At 44.3% G+C, this 24,070-nt stretch overlaps 1 protein-coding gene across 3 annotated transcripts in view; it reads right to left on the minus strand.

Moving 5' to 3' along the window:
• Nucleotides 1–24,070, minus strand: part of ERCC6 (ERCC excision repair 6, chromatin remodeling factor) — a 73,330-nt gene extending 49,260 nt beyond the window's left edge. Inside the window, exons 1-5 of one of the 3 annotated variants that reach the window (XM_024986668.2) lie at nt 23,998–24,070; nt 18,941–19,372; nt 17,042–17,162; nt 15,103–15,214; nt 9,641–10,352 (exon numbers count right to left, since the gene is read on the minus strand). In XM_024986668.2, coding sequence (XP_024842436.1) covers nt 9,641–10,352; nt 15,103–15,214; nt 17,042–17,162; nt 18,941–19,362 — 1,367 coding nt within the window. In that variant the 5' untranslated portion in view covers nt 19,363–19,372; nt 23,998–24,070. Of the gene's footprint in view, nt 1–9,640; nt 10,353–15,102; nt 15,215–17,041; nt 17,163–18,940; nt 19,377–23,997 lie in introns of all 3 variants that reach the window. The other 2 variants (XM_059882529.1, NM_001191343.2) reach the window with 2 other exon arrangements.

Here is a 24,070-nt window from a genome sequence, read left to right on the forward strand (position 1 = left end):
AATACTAACGTCACCCTTGAAGAAGGTACTGTCATTTACAGACGTGGAGATACACAGGACCTCATAGCTACTCGGCAAAACTTAGGCATTCTGACTCCATGGCCTGTGATTTGCACCCACTATGCCATATATCCTAAAAGAAATCCAACCTTGAACATTCACCGGAAGGGCAGAAGCTGAAGCCCCAATACTTTGGCCACATAATGTGAAGAGACAACTCTGGAAAAGACTCTGATGCTGGAAAAGACTGAGGGCAGGAGGAGAAGGGGGCGACAGAGGATTAGATGGTTGGATGGCATCACCAATTCAAAGGACGTGAGTTTGAGCAAACTCTGGGAGACAGTGAAGGACAGGGAAGCCTGGTGTGCTACACTCCACTGGGTCACAAAGAGTTGGACACAACTTAGCGACTGAACAACAACCAAAATGCCCCCCTAGCTGTGGACAAGCTATGTTTTGAAATTATATATACATACATATTATGTTTTAATACATAATATATTTTTTAAATTTAGAGGCAGAAAACACCCTAATAATAACAACTAAGAGTAACTGATTAAGCGTGCGGGGTGCTGCTGTAAGTGTTTTCATGTATTAAACAATTTAATCCTTACAACTCTATGAGACAAATACTATTCTTAATCTCTTTTTCTTAATTAAAGAAAGGTAGGCAGGGACAGGTAAAGCAGCCTGCTCAAGATCACCAACGTGAAGGTCTTAACCTGGAGTCTGTGCCCCTGTTACATAATCTTGAGTTTCAAAAACATTTTCAAACTCGCAAAAAAAAATCACCCTTTTTCTCACAGCACCAGCCAAAAAGGTCAATAATCACCTCTCCAAATGCTATACAATGAAAACACTTCTACAAGAGCAAACTAAACTCTAAAACGTCAATTCAAATTTGTCTCAAGAAACATCAGTGTGAAAGTCTAAGGAGAGGAGAGATGGCCACTGTTTGTGTACAATAACACGATTCCCTCCACACCTTGCTGCTGTGCAGGGTGGGTCAAAACTCACTCTTCACTGGACACCTGCTAACTTACCCAAGTAACAGTGAAATCAATTTAACAGTTCTGATTACAGATAATCTGGGCTGAAAAAACACATCAGTTCAGTTAAGTCACTCCGTCGTGTCTAACTCTTTGTGATCCCCTGGACTGCAGCATGCCAGGATCCCCTGTCCATCATCAACTCCTGGAGCCTACTCAAATTCATGTCCATCGAATTGGTGATGTCATCCAACCATCTCATCCTCTGTCCTCCCCTTCTCCTCCTCCCTTCAATTTTTCTCAGCATCAGGATCTTTTCAAATAAGTCAGTTCTTCACATCAGGTGGCCAAAGTATTGGAGTTTCTGCTTTAGCATCAGTCCTTCCAATGAATATTCAGGACTGATTTCCTTTAGGATGGACTGGTTGGATCTCCTTGCAGTTCAAGGGACTCTCAAGAGTCTTCTCCAACACCACAGTTCAAAAGCATCAATTCCTCGGTGCTCAGCTTTCTTTATCATCCAAATCTCACATCCATACATGACTACTAGCCTTGCCTAGACGGACCTTTGTTGGCAAAGTAATGTCTCTGCTTTCTAATACGCTGCCTAGGTTGGTCATAGCTTTTCTTCCAAAGAGCAAGCATCTTTTAATTTCATGGCTGCAGTCACCATTTGCAGTGATTTTGGAGCCCAAAAAAATAAAGTCTCTCCCTGTTTCCATCGTTTCCCCATCTATTTGCCATGAAGTGATGGGACCAGATGCCATGATCTTAGTTTTCTGAATGTTAAGTTTTAAGCCGTCTTCACTCTCCTCTTTCATCAAGAGGCTCTTCAGTTCTTCTTCACTTTCTGTCATAAGGGTGGTGTCATCTGCGTATCTGAGGTTAGTGATGTTTCTCCTGGCAATCTTGATTCCAGCTTGTGCTTCATCCAGCCCGGCATTTTGCATGATGTACTCTGAATATAAGTTAAATAAGCAGGGTGACAATATACAGCCTTGACATATTCCTTTCCCAATTTGGAACCAGTCTGTTGTTCCATGTCCAGTTCTAACCGTTGCTTCTTGACCTGCATACAGTTTGAACATTCTTTGGCATTGCCTTTCCTTGGGATCAGAATGAAAACTGACTTTTTCCAGTCCTGTGGCCACTGCTGAGTTTTCCAAATTTGCTGGCATATTGAGTGCAGCACTTTTACAGCATCATCTTTTAGGATCTGAAATAGCTCAACTGGAATTCCATCATGTCCACTAGCTTTGTTCATAGTGATGCTTCCTAAGGCCCACTTGACTTCGCATTCCAGGATGTCTGGCTCTAGGTGAGTGATCACACCATCGTGGTTATCTGGGTCGTGAAGATCTTTTTTTGTATAGTTCTTCTGTGTATTCTTGTCACCTCTTCTTAACATCTTCTGCTTCTGCTACGTCCATACCATTTCTGTCCTTCACTGTGCCCATCTTTGCATGAAATGTTCCCTTGGTATCTCTAATTTTCTTGAATAGATCTCTAGTCCATGCCTGAAGAACTATGGATGGAGGTTTGTGACACTGTACAGGAGGCAGCGATCAAGACTATCCCCAAGAAAAAGAAAGGCAAAATGGTTGTCTGAGGTCTTACAAATAGCTGAGAAAAGAAGAGACGCTAAAGGCAAAGGGGATAAGGAAAGATATACATATTTGAATGCAGAGTTTCAAAGAATGGCAAGGAGAGGTAAGAAAGCCTTCCTCAGTGATCAATGCAAAGAAATAGAGGAAAACAACAGAACGGGAAAGACTAGAGATCTCTTCAAGAAAAAACACATAACATACTTAATACCAGACACACCAATACACAGGCACACCTTGGAGATATCACAGGTTCGGTTCCAGACCTCCACAACAAAGCAAATATTGCAATAAAGCAAGACACATGAATTCTGTGGTTTCCCAGTACATATAAAAGTTACGTTTACATTATACTCTAGTCCAGTAAGCGTGCAATAGCATTATGTCTAAAAAAGTAATGTACATACCCTAATTAAAAAATGGTTAGTTAAAAAACTGTTACCCATCATCTGAGCCTTTAGAGAGCAAAGGTCACTCATCATAGATCACCATAACAAATACAATAATGAAAGTCTGATATACTGAGAATTATAAATGTGACACAAAGATATGAAGTGAGCAAATGCTACTGGAAAAATGGTAACGGCAGACTTGCCTTGTCTTGCTTAAGGCGAGTCTATCTTCAATCCGTATTGCCTATACTGAGATGCCCATACTAAACTACAGAAAAAGCAGACTATACCTCTTATGGGAACTGTCAAATACTAGGAGGCTGAGATCATAAATTAATAAAATGAATATGCCCGCTCCAAAATTTCCAAGGAAGTCACATATTTTGCTGCTTGAAATTTACAACTGACCTTATTGCTCTGTTTTCAGTTTTAAGTTGCAACGGCCACTAAGATCTGTAGTGACTGTGAGGGGAAAGTCACGCATCATACAGTTAAATCATTCCTAATATAGGGTGAAATTTCAATATCAGGATCATTCTCCACTTATTGCAATATCCATGGAAGAAATTCTACAACAGAAGCACAGTGCCTACAATTTGATTTTTAAAAATATATTCAAGGCACCAAGCTGGGTGTTTAATATAGTTTGCATTTCTGTGGTGCAATAGGTTTTCTATTTCAGACAGCTGAGAATCCCTCACAGATTAGTCTAATTTGCTAAATTGAGACACGCGGTGTTTTACTTTTCTTATCTGCCTTTTTATGGTCTATCTGGGTGGACTTAATTGGCACATCTGAGCAGATGAAATACCCTCAGTTAGGAGTCCAGATCTCACAGAGTAAATTAAGACTGATGCAGACAATTACGCACTGGAGCTGAGGATGAGAGGTGTGTGCGGAGCACAAAGCAGAATTAGTCTTCATTTGTGTCTTAGCTTCGTCATTTAAAAGAAGCCAAGATGCTCTCTATGAAACCTCCTTAAGGGAGTTAACTTTTTCTTCTCTTTAAAATATAGATTACTACAAGAAAAGAAAAAGGAAAAAAAAAAGAATAGAAGTTTATTTCTTGAGAAAGCAATTAACTCCCAGAAACTGATGACAAGAACTGTCAATAAATAATTATAGTCTCTGGGTCAAATCTAGATAAATTTTAACCAAATTCAGATTTTTAGAGATTAAATGATTTGGGTTTTTTTTTGTTCGTTTGCTTGCTTTGTTTTTAAGGCACAAGCAAATCAGGCTCTACAATGTAATTTGGCCTTTGCCTAACTGTGACCTGAATTTAAGTGCAGTGCAAACAAAAATCTAATTGAACGATAAACATGGGACAATCACAATGCAAAGGGATTGGCTCCAGAAAAGAGGAAGAGGCTCTGTGAAGACAATAAAATGGAGACAGAGCAGCTGGGAATGTGGGAGCCACAGACTTTAGCACCATTTCAAGCCAGGGCTGGGACCTGCAGAAGGCTGAAGTTGTCCTCATCAAGCCATGGGAGAAACTGATCACTGAGGCCACACTCTTCTGGGTCCACGGCACCAGTCCACGCTGACAGGCCACTCCCTCCTGACCAAACCACCCGCAGCTCCAGCCCAAACCCAGACTTGTCACTTGCTGCTACCCTGGGCAAAAGACCTCAGCTTTCTCGGCTGGGGATCCTATCTCCTAGGGGCCGTGAGGACTACAGCACTGGGCCCACAGAGCCCACAGCACTGCCAAGCGGTAAGCATGCACTAACGTCAGTCACCTTAGTCCTCATACAACCTCCTCCCCTTCCTCCTGGATGCCCCCCTTGCTCAGGCCTCCAAATTTCGAATCCAAGAGACTTTTTCCAGCATTTATCCTCCTGGCACCTGAAAATAACAACAGCCCTCCCCTTCTAGAACTAGGCATGTATACAGCCAAACCCTGCAAACCAGGGTCCAACTCACCCCTGCCACAAGCCACAGTGCTCAGGGTGGGGGGGTGATGAAGACACCATTTCCCAGACCGTTTAGCCGTGTGGAGGCTGCAGGTATTCTGCAAGATTCACACGATGAATGGAGTCATCTGACTTTTTAACTCCAAGCTATTCACACTAAAATAAAGTTTAAAATGTGATAAAAGAAAAACCTTTAAGATTAAAAATGTATCAGAAACCAGTTTTATCAATGGGCACCATGACTACAGATTCGGGTTACACCACACCATGAGGAAAATTCTTTCCCCATCCACATCAGACCTGTCAAGTTTTCTAGACACCCCAGCAACCTCCCCAAACCTTCAGCCGACTGACCTGGGTTTGGGGTTTGGTTTCAGTCCAGGGAGGCAGGGGTGGCCATGTCCTGCTTCTTGGCACCACCGTGTGGCCGTATACAGACATTGCCCATTTCACCCAACTCCAAGTCCTGGCTTCAAACCCCAGCTCTTAACCAGTGAGATCATGGGTCAAGTTGATAACTTGAAAAGGCCAAGATAAAGTGTACACCCTGCTTTAATTATAACATGTGACAGATATATACGCACAGGATCAACGACTGGAATGAGGGACTTCTCCTGCAGAAACAATGATGCACTGAAGTTTGAGGGTAAATCTGCCAAGTGTTTTAACCTGCATCCTCAGTCCATATCAACATATCTGCACCACTCCACAGACCAGACCCAGTGCTGGGACCAACTTCCTCCACAAAATCTCCCCTAAAGCCCCTCCAGCTGATGTCATTACACTCTTCACCCTCTAGGTCCCATCTGTGCCCTTGTTCCCTAAAAGACTGCAGATTCCTTGCAGGAATGGCGTCGGGCATTCATGCAGTGAGAATAAAGATGAAGCAACAGAGCTGACCTCACGTCTCAACTGGGAAATGAACCGTCTACACTGGGGGAACCAGGACTGATCATCCGGTGGGGAAAGGTGCGTGTATGAAACGTGGTCTTCCAGGCCACTCTGGACTCAACCTGGGACACATCACCCAACACCGAATGCATCTTATTTCTATTAAGTGCTTGGCCCCAGGAGATCCTAGATCCTAAAGCAATGCATTTTACGGAAGCCTTCACAACTGACAGCCATACCCTAATGGATACTTGAGTACCACAAAATTAAAATAAAAAATTATGGATGCTTTGTAAGATCTGTTAGCACTGACTTGAGTAAGAACCAACAGAATAACTGCTTCTAAGAAGTGGCCTATTCATCCCGGTACATAACCAGACCTATGAAAATCAGGGAACACCACTGAGGGGACAGCCTGCAAATGCAACAGGAGAGAAGAAAACAGGATAAAAATGTGGAAAAGGCGAAGTTCACAGACAGTACAAAAGATGGTTAAAACTTCCAAGCCTAGCCTGAAATCTTGGCTAAGTCAGAGAAAGTAGGATTGTAAGTGCTATTACCCAGATCCAGAAAATGTTAAGCTGTAGAAAAGGTGTGACAGGGTATTCCTGCTGAACATCAACTAAAACCAAAGATACCTAGTTAGGACTAACCTAGGGCTAATGAAGACATAAGACTCTCAAGCTGAGAGAACTAGGCGGGTGAGATGTCTAGGAATCATCCACTTTTACTTCCAACAGTTCAAAACAATTAGCATGGTTATAATTTAAGCCCTGTTATATAAATATATATAATTCAACACATACTTAAGTTCAAAAGGTACCTGCCCTGGACATATACTTCTAAATTCTAACCGTCAGGAAAAACTCACTTTCTGTGTTGTAAACTGGGTGGTGTTGTTGCTCAGTTGCTAAGTCCTACTCTTTGCAGTCCCCACAGACTGTAGGATTCTCTGTCCGTTGGGTTCTCCTGGCGAGAATTCTCGAGTGGGTTGCCATTTTCCTCTCCAGGGGATCTTCCCAACCCAAGGATGGAACCTGCATTTCCTGCGGTTCCTTTACCACTGAGACACCAGGGAAGCCCCTTGTAAACTATATGGGGCTTTATTCTGATCATCAATCATCAAACCATGCTATTAATAAGATAAGAAATCCTAATCTTTTTCTTCACTCAAGGGGTTACCATTACAATTTCAATCTGTCTACAAAGATCAACAACAAGAAATAACAAAATATAGAGTGACTGGCAGTTTTAAAATATCCTTCATATGCTTCTCAATCCTGAGCATTTTAGTTTCTTTTAACATCCCCCAAGCCCAGGAGTATCAAGGGAGGTGCAATGTGAACGTTCTGATGTAGATGTCTACAGGTTAACAGTCAGCTGCCTTAATAACTATAGCTATAAAATTTTAAGAGCTATAGTATTTTGGTGGCAATTAGAGTTATTGATATTTCTAAAACTCATTTGAGATTCTACTGTAACTTGAGCAAAAACTGACTTTCTGATATGGCTTTGGATATAACAGTTTTACAATCTTAACATTATTAAGAAAAACTTATTGCCATGAATTTAAACCCATATTTAAAATTCAATCAAAACAAACTGCTCTTGATCAAAATACTGATATACTTAAAATACATTTAATATTGACTCAATTTAATGGCAAGAATATTCATTCCACTTACAATCAATATGGTGAGATTAACACTTTTATTAATTCTCTACAGCAGTCAAGGAAAAAATATGCCACTCACTGTTCAAGAGTATTGAGCAATACCCCTCAAACAACTTTATAAATATGGAACATGTGAGGTTAACTTTAAAGTTGAAATAAGAAATGACAAATATTAAGCCACTCCTCAACCCTGTCTTGCCACGTAAGGTATTACTGCAGTGTTGAGTGTAAGGGCTCCCTTAAAGACCTGGATCTAGGTTGCAGGTACTCAAATCATTTATGAAAAGAACTATGCTCCATCTACTTCTAAAAGGTTAGGTAGGGAATATGGATATGTGGCATATCCATATGTGGCAATAGGAATGGAGAATGTCAGCAGTTCTAAACAAGAAGAAAAGAATATCAGGTTAATCTTCATTCTCCAAGGTTCAGTTCAGTTCAGTTCAGTCACTCAGTCGTGTCCGACTCTTTGCAACCCCATGAATCGCAGCACACCAGGCCTCCCTGTCCATCACCAACTCCCGGAGTTCACCCAGACTCACGTCCATGGAGTCGGTGATGCCATCCAGCCATCTCATCCTCTGTCGTCCCCCTTCTCCTCCTGCCCCCAATCCCTCCCCAGCATCAGGGTCTTTTCCAATGAGTCAACTCTTTGCATGAGGTGGCCAAAGTACTGGAGTTTCAGCTTCAGCATCAGTCCTTCCAATAAACACCCAGGACTGATCGCCTTTAGTTAGTGGGAAGCTACAAAATTACAATAAACTAGGTCTCCCTACACTGAGGAAAAAGAAAAAACTGTTGAGGATTGAGAAAAAAATATCCTGGGAGCAAATATTTAAAAAGTAATCTGGAAAAAAAAAAAGTTATCTGTTAAGCAGATTCTCACACCACCTTGAGTTTCTCAGTGCTCTTGGCAAGCCAAGTGCTGAGCCCTGAGTCACACAGCGCAGTGCTCCCTGAGACACAGTGGACACTGCAGCGTGCACACTGGTCTTCTTGGTTCGCAAAAAATGTGTGGCAACAGGCAATGCCAACTCCACAGACAAACGTGTCCACCTTCCTTTTATCTTACTTACACCAGATACTGACAAAATCATGGAAATAAGAAGCCAAAGTTAGTCTCTAGCACACACAAAAAAGGCAGTGGGAAGGGTATCTGGACATGTGAAGCCCATTTCGGGCACTAGAAGGTTTAAATTCTTAAACAACGACTTTTTTAAGACAAGGAAGGAGGGATTGAGGAAAGCAATCTTATTCTTTCATACACTAAAACTTAAACTTCAGCTCTCTGGGCTTTCTGGGGGCACTAGTGTTAAAGAACCCACCTGCAAGTCCAGGAGACCTAAGAGGCACAGATTCGATCCCTGGGTAGGGAAGATCCCCTGGAGGAGGGCATGGCAACCACTCCAGTGTTCTTGCCTGGAAAATCCCATGCACAGAGGAGCCTGGTGGGCTACAGTCCACAGGGTCGCACAGAGTCAGACACGACTGAAGTGACTTAGCATGCACACACGTTCTCCTGAAATTACTTCCACCCAGCATACGCCACACAAGCCAACCTCCTCCTCCTCCCCAGCCTCGTGGCAAGGCACCCACTCTCCAAAGGCAGGCACACAGCTCCTACTTTAGTCCTTCGCATGCCTCTTGACCCAGCCTTCCCCTTAAGCTCTTCTTCTTAGACTTGCCCCCAAATCTGAATGATGACCCAGAAGTAGAAACATCTTGGGTCAGCTCCACTGAGGATTCAGGGGTTCTGATGGTTCTATCACCGACCCAATGGACATGAGTTTGGGTCAACTCTGGGAGTTGGTGATGGACAGGGAAGCCTGGAGTGCTGCGGTCCATGGGGTTGCAAACAGTCAGACACGACTAAGTGACTGAACTGAACTGATGTTCTACTGGGCTAAGGCTGCAGGAAGTCCAATCTTTAGATGAATAGGGGTCTAACACACTAAGCTAGGCCAGAACTCTTATTTATTAATAAACCTGCCACCTACAATACATGCATTGAAGAAGGAAATGGCAACCCACTCCAGTGTTCTTGCCTGGAGAATCCCAAGGATGGCGGAACCTGGTGGGCTGCCGTCTATGGGGTCGCACAGAGTCAGACATGACTGGAGCGACTTAGCAGCAGTAGCAGCATAATAAAACACAGCCCCTGTGGACTGACCTTAATCGCTGCTTATAATAATCTTCATCTCCATCGTCTCGGCATCTCACTACTTTCCGGCCTCCTCCGGTGGCTTCAGCTTCTTCCCCAGAACTTGGAAAAAAGTCATCATCGATCTCCTGCACAGTGACTTTCTTCTGCCGTTTCCGGCGATTGAGCACCAGCCTCTGCTCCCAGTCAGAGCCTTCCCCGGGCAGGTCAGCACCCACCGTCTCTTCCAGCTCCTCCTCTGTGGGCAAGTACTCAGACTCTTCATCCTCAGAGTCCCCCTGTGCGTTTGGTCTCACATCACAATCCCAGGGTTTCTTTCCCTTTAGCAATCCGACCTGCCCCTGGAGCTGAAGAGCCCTCTTCTGGAGTTTCTTGATCTGTTTTTTCAGGCGTTTATCTGTTTTCGATACAGCTTTGCCTCTCTCATCTGGTTTGTTTTCATTGAGTGCTGAGCTCGGTTCAGAAGTGGCCGAGGCCGAAGCTTTTTTAGCTGCTCTTTTATTACAAGCTTGCTTCTTTCTTTCAAAGGACAGTTTCGCTTGATCTGCCAAATACTTTTCAAAGCCTGATGCTTCATTGAGCATTAGTTTTCTGGGCTTTTTCTCCTGCTTCTGAGGGATCTTGGTACCAAAAGGTGTCATCTGACCAGTGCGGACGAGCTCTTCCCAAGCGGTCTCCTGAGCGGGCATGAGCATGCTGCCAAGGCAGGAGGGCTCTGCTTCTGAAAAAGGGATGACAATGCATTGGGTACTAACATAAAACTTTCCAGGAGAACAACAGACGTGTGTGCTACTCAACACGGAGACACACACACACACACACAAAAAATCAGTGAATCAGTGATGTACGATACTATGTATGAAGCACAGAGTGAAACCGACACACTCCAATTCAAAACGGTAACTTCTCAGTAACTTTTCCCAGAATACTGCATTATTAATATGCTTTCCGGGCATCCAAAGACAGACCCAGTCATACGTAACATACAGAGAGGGAAATTTTGCCATGTTTCCTTATCAAGGAAAGAGTAGTCCTTGAAGAAGCAATCTCCCAAGTTTGCACATCACTGCTAACACCAGCTCTGAGAGGGACTTAAATTCAAGAGACAGCAGGACTGAAAACAGAACTCTAAAGAATTAGCATGCTCCTAAATAGGTTAGACATAAATGGTGGCTCTGCTCCATTCAATAGGATAGCCACCACGTGGCCATTTAAATTTACACTGAGAATTCATTTTTTTCAGTTGTACTTGCCACATTTCAAGAGCTCAGTAGCCACACGTGGCTGAAGGCTACCATGACGACCAACACAGACAGAGTTTCCACTACTGCAATCACGTCTACGGGCGGCACCACATTAGACACGCCAACTGACGGAAGGGACGCGCTGAAACTGGAGTCACGCTGTAGCGACAGGGAGCCGCCCAGAAACCACCGTCTTTCATCGGCTGAGATCGATCTGTAGCAAAATTACTACATCCATAGCCAAAACATCAACGGAAGTAAGGCTTACTGGGAAGGAAACCGTATTCTAAAACCTGTCATCTCTGCAGGCCAACAACGCCAGCAGTTTTCGTTAAATGGACACTAAAGAAAAACGTGCCTCAGAAAGTGCAGAAATCCTAAGCGTACAGCCCAGTAAGCTTTCAGAAAAATATACCCATACACACCTGAAGAAGGACATAGCAACCCACTCCAGTATTCTTACCTGGAGAATCCCATGGACAGAAGAGCCTGGTGGGCTACAGTCTGCGGGGTGCAAGAGTAGGACACGACTGCGCAACTGAACCACCACATACCTAGACGCTAGCATCCAGGTCAGGAAGCATAAACCACCTTTGATGGTGTCTCCCAGCTTCTAGTCCACTAGACACTGACCTGTTAACACTGCAGATAAGCTGGACCTGGCACTGAACTTGGAAATGTCTGTGCTTGTGTCTGGCTTCTTATGTTCGAAACTGTGCCTGTGAGTCATGCCTGCTGTTGAATTTGGCTGCAGTCTGTTGGTGCTCACTGCTGTTAGTGCGGTATTCTATTATATAACTCCACCACAATGTCTCCATTCTACTGTTAATGGACATGTGGGTAGTTTCCAGGTTTGGACAACTGAGAATAACGCTGCTACGAGTATTCCAGTACATGTCCTTTGGTAACGCTATGTATACAATTCTTTGGGTATATTAAGCTTTGGTAGACAACACCAAACATTTCCAAAGTGGTTCTGCCAATTTTAAGCTCTACCAGCAGTGTTTCAGAGTTTCAGCAGATCCACACCCTTGCCCTCCCATGTCAGCCATTCTGGTGGGTGTGCGGTAGAGCCGTTCCAAGGCTGTGATGTAGATTTCCCAAAGTGAACGTCTACACAGATCTGCTGATCTTTTGGGTAGCCTCTTGTAAGGAAATGCCCAAATCTTTTGCCAATTTTTGTCACAGGTAGTCTTTAAAAAGAAAAAAAAAAGATCTCTAGGAATTCTTCATACATTCTAGACTCAAGTCCCTGGATTAACACCGACACTACAAACCTTTTTTCCCATTCTGCAGCAGCTTGCCTTTTATGCGATCTTTCAGCAAACACAAGACCTTAGTTGTAATATAGTTCATTTATCAAATCTTTTCCTTTACAGTGAGCATTTTGTGTCTTGTTAAATCTTTGCCCCAAGATCATGGAAATGTTTACTTTGTTATACTATTAAAGCTTTTTTTATCCTTCACATTGGAAGAATCCATCTGGAATTTACTTTAGTGCGCTATATGATGGGCCAATCTTCACTTCATCTTCATGTGGATTAACCCGGCACACTTAACGGAAGGATGATCCTTCTCCACGGCATGCACTGAGACATGTATCATGAACGCAAGTGGCCACATGTGGGTGGGTCTGCTTGCTGGCCCTCTATCCTGCCCACTGGTGTGCTGGTCTGCCTTACACCACTACTGCACTGCTGTCTTACTTACTGTAGCTTAGTAACGGGTCTGGATAGTTTACTCTTCTTCAAGATCGTTGTGGCTACTCCTGACCCAATGCATTTTCATATAAATGTTACCATCCGCTCACTAGTGTCATTCACCTCAGCCTGCTCTTCCTACCCTACACCCTCTCCCTCAGAAAACTCCCTGAGGTTCATACTGGGGTGGGATGAAGCTGCAGAAGGACAGAGCTGACATCATTACAATATTGTACCTTCCATCTATAACCATGGTGTATCTCCCTCATTTGTCTTCTCTTAATTTTTCAATGACATTTTGTTGTTTTTAATGTAGAGAGCACCAAAGAAAACTACTTTTTTAAACCAAGAGTTATTGCCAGATATTTTGATTTTGATTATAATTGCCATCTTTACTAAATTTTTATTTTTTACTTTTGCTCATATGCAGAAATATGACTGATTTTTCTATACGGACCTTGTGTTCAATGACACTGCTAAATTCACATAGAACGCCCACTGATTCTTGAAAGATATGACTTTCGATACGATGACCAATCACACATTCCGTAAATAGTGATGGTTTTCTTTCTTTTCTTACAGTACAATGTAACAGGAAAGGTGATAGCAGCACCTCATATCATCCCAGATCAGAGGAGCAAAGCCAACCGTTGCAAAGTTTATCCCACCGAATTCCAGGGAAGGATTCTTTAATCAGATAATCCTCACAATGATTAAGAAATGGATCATTATGTGGAGAGCAAGGGAAAGGAAATCTCAGAAAAGCATGGGAGCAAAGAAAGGAAGGTCTACTATGCTTATGCCCATCTCAAGACAGACTTGGAAGGTTAAAGAATGTAGCCAAGGTCTATACCTGGGCAATAAAGAGCTGGGGCGCATAAAGCCCGGACGCTCTGCTCTCCTGCCTCCCCAGACAGGGCACAGAGCGCCAGGGAGAAGGGACCTGGGCAATAAAGAGCTGGGGTGCATAAAGCCTGGACGCTCTGCTCTCCTGCCTCCCCAGACAGGGCACAGAGCGCCAGGGAGAAGGGACCTGGGCAATAAAGAGCTGGGGCGCATAAAGCCCAGACACTCTGCTCTCCTGCCTCCCCAGACAGGGCACAGAGCACCAGGGAGAAGGGAGGGAGCACAGAAAGGATGGACGAGGAACGGTGATAAGAGAGACCAGGAGCCTAAGTGCTGGCTAGAGGCCCAGTGGAAAGAGATAATAAGAAACAGGAGTTCAGAAAAAGGGAGAGGCCGTAAGTGTACAGGTGGCTAGAGAAGCCGTAGGGAAGGGGTAAGATTATTTGGGGAGACGCAGTATTATAAAAAGAGGGCTCAGCGAGAAATTCTGAGAGTAATTACTATTTAAGATAAGCCTAGAAAATCTGGTCAAAAACAACTAAATAGAAATGGCCAGAAGGCTGAAAGAAAAACCAGCAGAGAGACATGGCTCCTGAGAGGCAGGGAAGTAGCAGCTGCTATAGACAGGCCAAGCGGAGCTCTTGGATTGGGGGAAGCAACAATTACCCCTGGGCCGACTTTTACTGAACAAACAATAGGAAGCAAAAGATAACAGCAAGTTCTAGGCAGCCAGATCAAGAAACGGTTTTTTACTAACGAGAAACAACAGCATTTCAGCAGCAGGAAGCACTGGCCACAGGCCCAGTGGACCCTGTAAGGCAACTCTCACAGCACAGCTAGTATCTTTTTCCGTCACCTCAGTTGAGTCTTCACAATTCTCTTGTCTTACTGAATGGAGCCAGCACAAAATGTTTGCTTGAAGGGCTTAAATCTGTATTTCAACTAGTAAATAACTGAACAGCTACCAACAATTTCTAAACACACACACACACACACTGACACTCAAGGCATTTCGTTTCAGAGCTTACGTATCTTCCCAAAAGGTTTTCCAAAAGACACCCATCCAGGGCAGTGATATAAGCAAAATCATGGCCATGAACTAAATAACCTGAATTAAGATGCCTTAACAACAGAATTGATGGTTAGAAAGCCTGTCAAATAGGTTCCAAAAAGATTTGTAAAAGCAATTCTATGAATGCTGACTGATGATACTGGGTCAACAAAACATAATTCAATCAAGATGTTAGGTGCCTTTATGAAGTTAATTATACAAAATGTTAAGATTTCTAATTTATTAAACATAATACTAAATGGGCACCAGGAGCCTCTATTAGGCTGAGTTAAAAATTTACTTTCATTCTCTGAAGCCCCCAAAGACTTCTAATTCGTTCCATCTCACAGTTTCTCTCTCTCTGAACAGTCTCTATCTAAACATCAAAGAGCTGCTAAAGAAAGATAGGAAAATACAAACGAGTCAGACTGGTAGACCCAGGTTAGGGTTAGAGTTAGGGTTAGGCTAGGTTCTATAGGTGTAGAGAATACAATGGCCTGCGTTTGTTTTGACACTAAGCAAATAAATGTATTTGTCCAAACACCCAGGCTGGGACTGAAGAGACACCCTCCACAGAGCAGAGGCATCAGGCGGCAGTTCGGAACAGAGACCCCACCCCCAGGACCTCACCAGCATCCTCCTCCTCCAGCCCGCCGAGACCGAGTTCCACTTGCACCTCTGCTCCTCCGAGGACGGCCTGGAGTCGTTTTTGTTTTGCCGTGATCTTCTTCAGCTGTTGTTCCTTAAATGGTAAATGGTGAATACAAAAAAACAGCAGTGAAATGATTAAATACAAAAGGCAGCATCATAAAATTTTAAACACTTTAATCAAGGCCAGAATAAAAATAAAACACAATGGCCATATGTTACTATTACTACAGAGAAACTTATCTGAGTAACTGCTACTTTTCTCGCAGGAAGTAGCGTGTTCCCCCAGGCGGCACCCCGTCCCCGTCCCCCTGACCGGGTGGCACAGTCCACTACTGGTAAGCACCTAAGCCCCACATGCACTGACTGTTGACTTGGGAGGCGGCCCTGCTCTTCTTGGCGTCCCCGTCACACACTGGGTAAATCACTGCATTTGTTTCTGACCTTAGCAGCCAAAGGGCTATGAGGTCAATAGGCTTTACGGCAAAGAAACACATCAGTGTTCAAACAGTGGAAATAGTAACCCCCCTGATAACCTACCATATTTATGACTGTCCTTTATAGTACACTACTCAATCACAACATTCGAAAATAAAATCTATTTTGACAGACCCTCTTACTCTGTCCTTCCTGGGCCCCCCTTTGTTTTGTCTTCCTCCTACATCATCAGAGCTCACTATGTGGCCATTCCTAGGGACTCCCCAGTTAACTAGGCCTATGGTAGGTGGTTCTTCTTTCCAAGGTCAAGAATGTTTAAACAGCAGACATGAGCGTGGGGCGAGGGGACATCCTGATTATGGACACCATGTTGTAACGACTTGTAATTTGTTTTATCTTGCAGGTTTTTTCTCAGCAAATTCTCATTTAAAACAGCCTGTCTCTGAACAGTCTCTCTCTAAACATCAGAGAAGAGCTAAAGAAAGACAGGAGTAGACAAGCATGTTAGACTAGTACCTAAGTGCTCCTCGCTGCTCTTTGAAACTCCAACCCACCAGAAGCCCCGTATTCACACGCTCCCACAGAGGCCAGACGGTCCCGTCTGCTCTGGGGAGACCCCGGCTGCCTCACTCCACTGTAAGCAATGAGTGAGCTGCTGCTATGGAGTTAAGTGAGGAGTCAGTGTGGTGAAGACCACGAACCGTTGAGTGGAAGGCAGAAGGAGGAGCCAAGGCTAACGAGACCCCCAAAGATAAAGCCCAAACAGGCGTCGTGAGGACCCTACTCGCTGCAGGGGATCGACTGCAAGCACAAGGCCATATGTTAGCCACCCTGGACGGCAGCAATAAGGTGATTAAAACGAGTCATTTCTACCTCCTGCCACATGTTGTCATGGAGTGTACGTAAGTTCTAAAAAATGCTCAGACTTTATAAAAACAATGTCAAAAGTAATAGGCATTTCCCCATCCGTAAGTCCAACAACCCTAAGTGCAGCCCCGTCAGTGTGGCTGGGTGGCAACTAAGGCCAGCCTCTTAGAAGAGCGCGCGGGTGTGGGGTGGGGCTGGCGGGAAACAGTCAGCACAGGCAGGCGCCGGGCAGGGAAAGGGCCAAGTCCACGCGAGACGAGACCAGACGGCGAGAGGCTGGCGGGCCAGAGAGGAACCTCAGCTGGGGGAGAGAGAGCGGCGACGCGAGGGAGCCCGTGAAAGCACGGGAGTGAGGCGAAAAGTCAAAACAGGGAGCTTCCTCTCAGTTGCCAAGGTGCCTGCACATGTGTGTATGTATTTTTAGAAACACTCTTTAAACCGAGGATGTTCAAGGGAAACAGCCAAAAAATTAAATGCATAAAATTTAATTCTCTATTGTAAATCTGCTCCACATCTTACAAGTACTTCTCAGAAATACTTATTTCCTAAATATTACATGAGCTTAAATAATGACTTTTTTTCAAAAATCCGAGACTTAAGTGTTTTCTGGAGTCACCTTGTTATACTTCTGTCGTTTTACAGAGTCTAGTTTCCTGTTGATGTCTTTGTTGGTGGCAGCTTGAGGGCCAAGTTGTTCAATAATTTTATCAATCTGTCTTAAGGATGTCGTACATGACCTGAAAAGTAAGAGAAAATCTCTATTTTCCACTCTGGTAACATTTTTTACAGAAGAATATGAAAAGAGGAATGCTAACAACATGTCCCTTTTACTTCTCATTAACTAGACACTAGAGAAACCAAACCAGACTAACATACTCTCTGGCCACTAACAGAACCTGAAGAATTGTTATAAATATAAGACGACCGCTCATGCTTTTTTTTAATCTGGCTAATTTTAATCTGCTTATTTCCACTGGCAAACTGATTCATTCAGCCTATAAGCATTTTAAGTGTCTATTCAAGAGACTATGCAAAAATGATGGGCAATGTTGTCCTTTTATATGAAAAAATGCATACACTTTTCTTTAAGACGATTTTTTAGAGCAGTTTTAGGTACACAGAAAAATTGAGGAGAAGGCAGTGATTTCCCATATACTCCTTGCCCCAAATACGCACAGACTACCCCATTAGCAGCAACCCAAACATGGGTTTTTAAAGCCCATTATGGGAGTTTCCCAAAGTTTGGAAAAGTACTAAACATACTTAAACATTTCTTATATAAATCAGACATCTGTGACAGTATTTTTCTTTTGCATGACTAGAAGACTTACAGCTATATTATTACACTTTGTAGTACAAACAGAAAAAGCCAATTTATAATAGACTGCTCCTAAAATAAGACATAGAATTGCAACTCCCAACTTTCAAAAGACAAATTCAATATTGACACTTGTGTAATTTGCTGTCTGTATACTTTGTGGATTTCAGCAGAAAAGACGTTATCAACGCAACTCACTGGTGGTCCTGGCACCACGTGTCACCCTCTGTCTAGCACTGGGCAGCTCATGACTCTGCAGCACCCTGCTCTGTCACCTCTGCAAGCAGTGGACACATTTCCAAGGTCCTCACACCTGAAGGTCAGACTACAACTATTGGAGAACACCTGCTGCTCAAGAGGCTCAAAGAACACACCAGAAAACTGTGAGCAGAGAACAGGCCCTTTGGGTGCCAGGAGTGCACAGTGCCCTCCGCAGGGGCAGCAGCTCCATACTCTCCCCTCCTCCTCCCGCCGCCCCACCTGACGCCGCCCCACCCCTCCACCTGGCCTCCTTCTCTCCCTGCTTGCAGCACGCTCGGCTGAGCACACTGGCTATGGGGGGCAGACTGGCAATGGAGCGCGAGCTCACCTCAATCCTCTGCCCCCTCTTTCAGCCCAGGTCCAGGCCTCTCCACAACCAACGCCTTCTGCTCAGCACAGCCCAGGTCCGTTTCTCCTCTAAAGCCTAAGTGAGCCTCCATGGCACTTCACCTTTCCTTAGAGAGTCAAAAGTACAATGGAAGAAAGGAAAAGCAGGGAGGGATTTCTCACTGTTTCCAGAAATGCAAATCTGAAAAGGTACCAAAAGACTGGTCCTCGGTTCAGGAACAGGAAACTAGAAAGAAACTATAGGATGGGGGAGAGGGCCGGGGGACGTTCCTGCTATCTGGAGTGGACACATCAGATCTTCACAAACACCTCTCCTGAGAACCATCTGTGCACAAGCTTGTGAGATCTGGGCCAGAGAACAGCACTTCTCTCCAGGACATCATGTGTAAACAAGCTGCCAAGAACTGAACTGAGTAACTACTGTTTACAATGCTCCTGAGGGCTGGGGTTTAAACACAGGTCAAGGACTTACTGACTCCATTTTCTGATTAAAGGTTCTATAAATCCCCTCAATTTCTGGACTACCACAGGTATTGTCTACATTTTTCAGTCGTAAGTAAAATCAGAGAGAAGGTGGTCCACACTCACGTGAGGTCGTCCAGGACTGACCGGTACTCCTTCTCCGCCTCGGCGAGCTGGGCCACGCAGCTGGCCTCATGGATGGCGCTATCCACCTGCTGAAGCACCCCTTGCTCCAGCACATCCTGGTCGTAGACATCTACACCCAACCCCTGCAGCTCCAGGGCCTGTGCACCGGGCTCCACGGCCTGGATCTGATGTCTGTCGATGTGCAGCAGGGCTGGCCCTCTCCTGGGAAGTTCCAAGAGACACCCTTCGGTGGAAGTGGAGGGTCCATTAGCAGAGGAACAAGAGGGGAGGCTCTGCCCCAGGTCCATGTCGCCATCCTTCTCCTGCTTGATTGTCCCCTCCTCACTGCCACTGACATCCTGGCTCCGTGAACAGTCTGGCTCCTGAGTCTGACTTGAGTGCGGGATTCTTTCATTTGGCATCCTCTTCAGACTATCTAAAAGGAAAAAATTTTTCAGCAAGCCCATCAGTTATATAGAATTGTATTTATAAAGTTTAGCAAATATTTCATAATTAAAGCAGATTCATTTCTCAAAAGACCAATAATCCTCCAATTACATAAATTCAAGTTTCCAAGTATTATTTCTCTTAAAAGAGCAAAAACTATAGATCTTCTTGAGTTCTGATAATAATTAAGGAAAATTCCCAACAACAGAAAAAGAAATGCAGTATCATCAAGAACCCTGGGGTACCCAGCTGAGAAAGCTGGCAACCAGTATCCCAAGTGATGCCCGCAGTCTTCTCCAAATCACGTGAAGTCACTTCACTGCTGCTTTCCAAGCGAGCCTCTTCACTGCGTTATGGCACAAAGACCCGCATTAGAGCTGCATGATCAACTGGACATCAGACCCAGTGACTTAAGCAGACAGACTGGTAGAGGTTCTCTACACATCCAACACTGGAAACTTTTAGGTTGACTATTTATTCCAATAAGTAGAAACCTCTGAAAAGAGATAATAAATAACACCACTCAAATCAGAACCTCAGTTAATTAAAAGTCTTAAAAATAACTCCATTTCAATGCATGGTATTTCTCACCAACAAGCTGGCAAAAACATGATGACTGATAATATCCACCACATGTAAGAAAGAGCCACCTCCACATAACGTTGGTGGGAATATAAATTAGTAAAATTCTTTTGGAAGGCAGTTTAGCAATATCTACCAAGATTTAAAATGCACATTACTAGGCACTTATTCCAGAGAAATATTCACATATACATAGGCTATTTATTGTAGCATGTATAATGGTCTTAAACCAGCATTAAATACTCTCAACAGTAACAATATGAAAGTCAAATAAAATGAAAAGCCATGTCGTATGAAGGCATTTATATTGGAAAAAAATGTGTACCCACATCTGTGTGCAAGGAATGCATTCAAAATGATGTGAAGATACATACTAAACCTTTAGCGTTGGAAGGGGGGAGACAGAAGGAGAAGGTAGGAATGAAGGGGAACTTTCACATTTTACAACAAGAAATGCGGAACTCCTCGAATGAAAATGAAAATATGTTTGCTATACTGCCTGTATAACTCCATCTAATAAATACTTTTAAATAGATTTAAGTGACAGCTTATCTTTTTACTTAACCGTGAATAAACTCTTTATTTCTATGAAATGTTCACAAGTTCCCCAACAAGCTCCACTCATTCCTCATTAAATAAAGTGATGCCAGTGGCCAAGCACGAGGATACAAAGATGCCAGGAACTTAGTGTCACCCTGTCCCGAGGGGCTCACTCTCCACTGGAGAAGCATGCCAGTGGGGCACGTCGATAAAAGAGGCACAGACAAGAGGCCAGGCGGACACAGAAGAAGGGACAGTGCACTGGATCTGGAGTTCAAAAAACACAGACAAAGTGAGTTCTGCACATGACCCACGATCTGACACACATAAGGTGCTCATACATGTGGAAAGGCAGGCTCAGAGGGGAATCTAAAATAACAAGTCTGGTCTGGACAACTGAGTCACTGGTGAATTCAGTCACGAAATTTGAATCAGAAAGGAAGCAGATGGTAAGCAGCCAAAGCTGTCCGGCCAGAAGGCAGGCAGAAATATGAATCTGGGCTCTAGAGAAAATCTGGAAATATCAGCAGAGTAAACAGCCCCAGGGATCCCAGGGCACTTGACAGGGACCAGAGATTCTTTTAGAGGATAAGAAAGAGGCTAAGGTTGAAAAGGTTAAAAGTGAACAGCAGAGAAAGAAAATTCCTCTACCTGGGGCCCTTCTGATTATTTCCAGAAGAAAGGATCAGACTGGCACTCTATTACTTTCAACAGAGAGGATTCTGGCTCCGAGCCTTCATACTAGCTGGAATTTTTTCATTGTTCTTATTTGTATGTATACAAGGATTTCCTTTTCAGTTCTTCAAACATATACTAATCAATCAAAATATTAAGTAATAACTCTGTAGTGCAAAGACAAGCTTAAAATAACGATGTTTGGAGACAACGTCTAATAAGGAGTTAGGAAGGAATGGTCAAATGTGGGAAATAACAGGGCAAGTTCTAAGGAAACTCCAAAGGTTCCAGTGGATTTGGAAAGCTGATCAGTGGTTATCTTAGTAAAAGAAATCTTAGCAAAGGGGAAAAAAAAAATCAGACCATAGTGGGATAAGAAATGGGTAGATAAGGAAATAGAGGCCTAAGGATAGGCTATGGCAGAGAGAGATCACTGGAATAATAAAGGAATTAAAGGATGGGGAAGGAAAATTTGGTCAAGAAAAACTATAGGATGAACAGCGAGTGGGGACTAGGGAGATAATCTGCAAAGAAAGCAGTATATGAGACAGCAGCAAGTACAGAAGTGAAGAGGGCACAGCACACCTGTCTCTGACTCTGGCAGGAGGATGACTCCTGATGGACCTGAACGTACAGGTGCAGAGAGCAGCTTAGGTGGACCACAGAGAAAATACTCTATAAGGCAGGAAATTGGGCATTACCTGAGTCACGGGACACAGCTGGGATGGGAGGTGGGGGAGAGTAAGAATCGGAACTAAGTAACCTGTAGAAGAGAAAAGCTGACGGGGAACGAACACTGGTGACAGGTGCGGAGGCCTACCAGAGGCTGGTTCCCCAACCAGGAACTGCCAACAACCCCAGCTTCCTCCTTCAGTAATCAGCAGTCCCAGGGGAAATGCCAATGTTGGGCGTCTTCAGGGTAGAAAAGCAGATGTTGCCTGGCGGTAAAGATGCTGAGAAGACGTGCCAGAAGTCAATACAACATGGTAAAAACAATTACTCTTCAATTAAAAATAATTTTTTTTTAAAAGATGCTGAGTATTTCAAGTAACTGACCTTGGGGTCCAAGCTGGGCAGATTAGGGAAAAAAAAAAAAAAAACAAGCCAGGAGGCACTGAAGAGCGAGGAAGGAAAAGGCAGGTGAAAAAGAGAAAAGAAGGAAGAAAGGGATCAAGAAGCCACTTGGAGAATACACTAAAGGGCAAGTCTCCTGGGAATAAAAGATGAAAACCAGGAAGTTCTGGTTAGAAGGCAGAATTATTTCAGAAGCGAAATAAATCAGCTGACATTCAATAGATATTTACTGAGTCAATTACACCAGACAATGTACTCTGCCAAAGAGTTTCTGTCTGCATAGAACTTGGAGCTCTTGCGGATGACACATATTTTAAGAATTATACATATGTATTTACCTACATAAATACATGCACGCTTAGTTGTTCAGTCATGTCTGACTCTTTGCTCCCCCATGGACTGTAGCCAGCCAGCCCCCTCTGTCCACTGAATTTCCCAGGCAAGAATACTGGAGTAGATTCCCATTTCCTTCTCCAACATAAATAAGTATTTATACATAAATTAAACACACACAAATATAACTGTGGTAACTGCTATAGAAAAGTACAGACTTCTTATAACAAAATAACACAGGAGCCTAACTGATATTAGAGAAGTAGATGTGAGGTCAGGGACACCTCTTTGATAAACTGATATGTGAACCAGCATCTAAGGATGAAATAACAGGCCAAAAGTGAGTATTTTGCAAACAAACAGCATGTGTGATTTCTAAGGCTGGTAAGAGTTGGTGCTATTGAAAAACTGGAAGAAGGCTGGAGCATTCTGACAAATCTTTATTGTACATGAATTACAGAGTTAAAGAAACTGATAATGACTCATTTACAGAACGTCTTCTAACACTCTGCAAGACTTAACCATCTGGAAAAACAGTATCTTCATTGTCCTCCTTTCAGAACTGGGGCGTCTGTGGGAGGCGCTGGATACTGGTTTGGAGGTTTAGTTGTATATATGCAGAACTGGGAAGGGGAAGGGGTGTACTTGAAGATGGAACCATGGGCAAGGACCAGATCACAGGGAGCCTAGGGAAACATGAACTTGGATTTTTCTCCAAGTGTAATGGAGTGACTCTAACAGTTTCAATCAGGGTGATAATGCCATGACCCAATTTATGTTTGTAAAGACCAGCTGGACTACAGTACGGATAATGGATTGGAGGAAACAGCGCAACATGGACATGCTGGGGCCCGTACGGGTGACAAGTGACAGGAGCTTGGAACTGGTGATAGCAGTGAAGATAAGATGCTACGTGGGAAATCTTTATGCTACAGCATTTATATGCGGACTGCTCAATCCTCCTTCACATACTCCCACTTGACTATATCAACTGCCTGACTTGTTTTTACCCCGAATGTCTCGTTCAAATAACAACTCCAGTTTTAACCGAGATCAAACAGGGCCGGGCTGACCCTAATTGCGGGGGGCGGCGGGAGGGGGGGGGGCAGGACACAGAGCCGGAAAGCTGATGCTTAGTCGCCGGCCCACCTTGCCCTCGGCGGAGCCAGGGGGCCCCCCACCCCCACCGGTCCTCCCAGGTGAGCGCTCCCGAGCAGCACTTCCGGCCGCAGGTGGGAGGGCGCGACAGCCGCGCGCCCAGCCCGAGGGCCCGCTCCTGGCCGCCCGCGCGAAAGGGCTCCATCCCGGCTGCCAGGGGTCCAGGCGGGGCTGCGGCCGCCTGGAGAGTCGGAGCGGGCCCCGGACACGTCCCGTCTGACATTCAACCAGGCCGCCAGAACACTCACCCCAGGGCCGCGCGGCCACCCGTACGGAAACGTACACGCAGCAGCCGCAGTCAGCCGCCGTAGAACTTGGACT

This window comes from Bos taurus, chromosome 28 (assembly GCF_002263795.3).
Source record: "Bos taurus isolate L1 Dominette 01449 registration number 42190680 breed Hereford chromosome 28, ARS-UCD2.0, whole genome shotgun sequence".
In the NCBI taxonomy this organism is placed as follows: Eukaryota; Metazoa; Chordata; class Mammalia; order Artiodactyla; family Bovidae; genus Bos; species Bos taurus.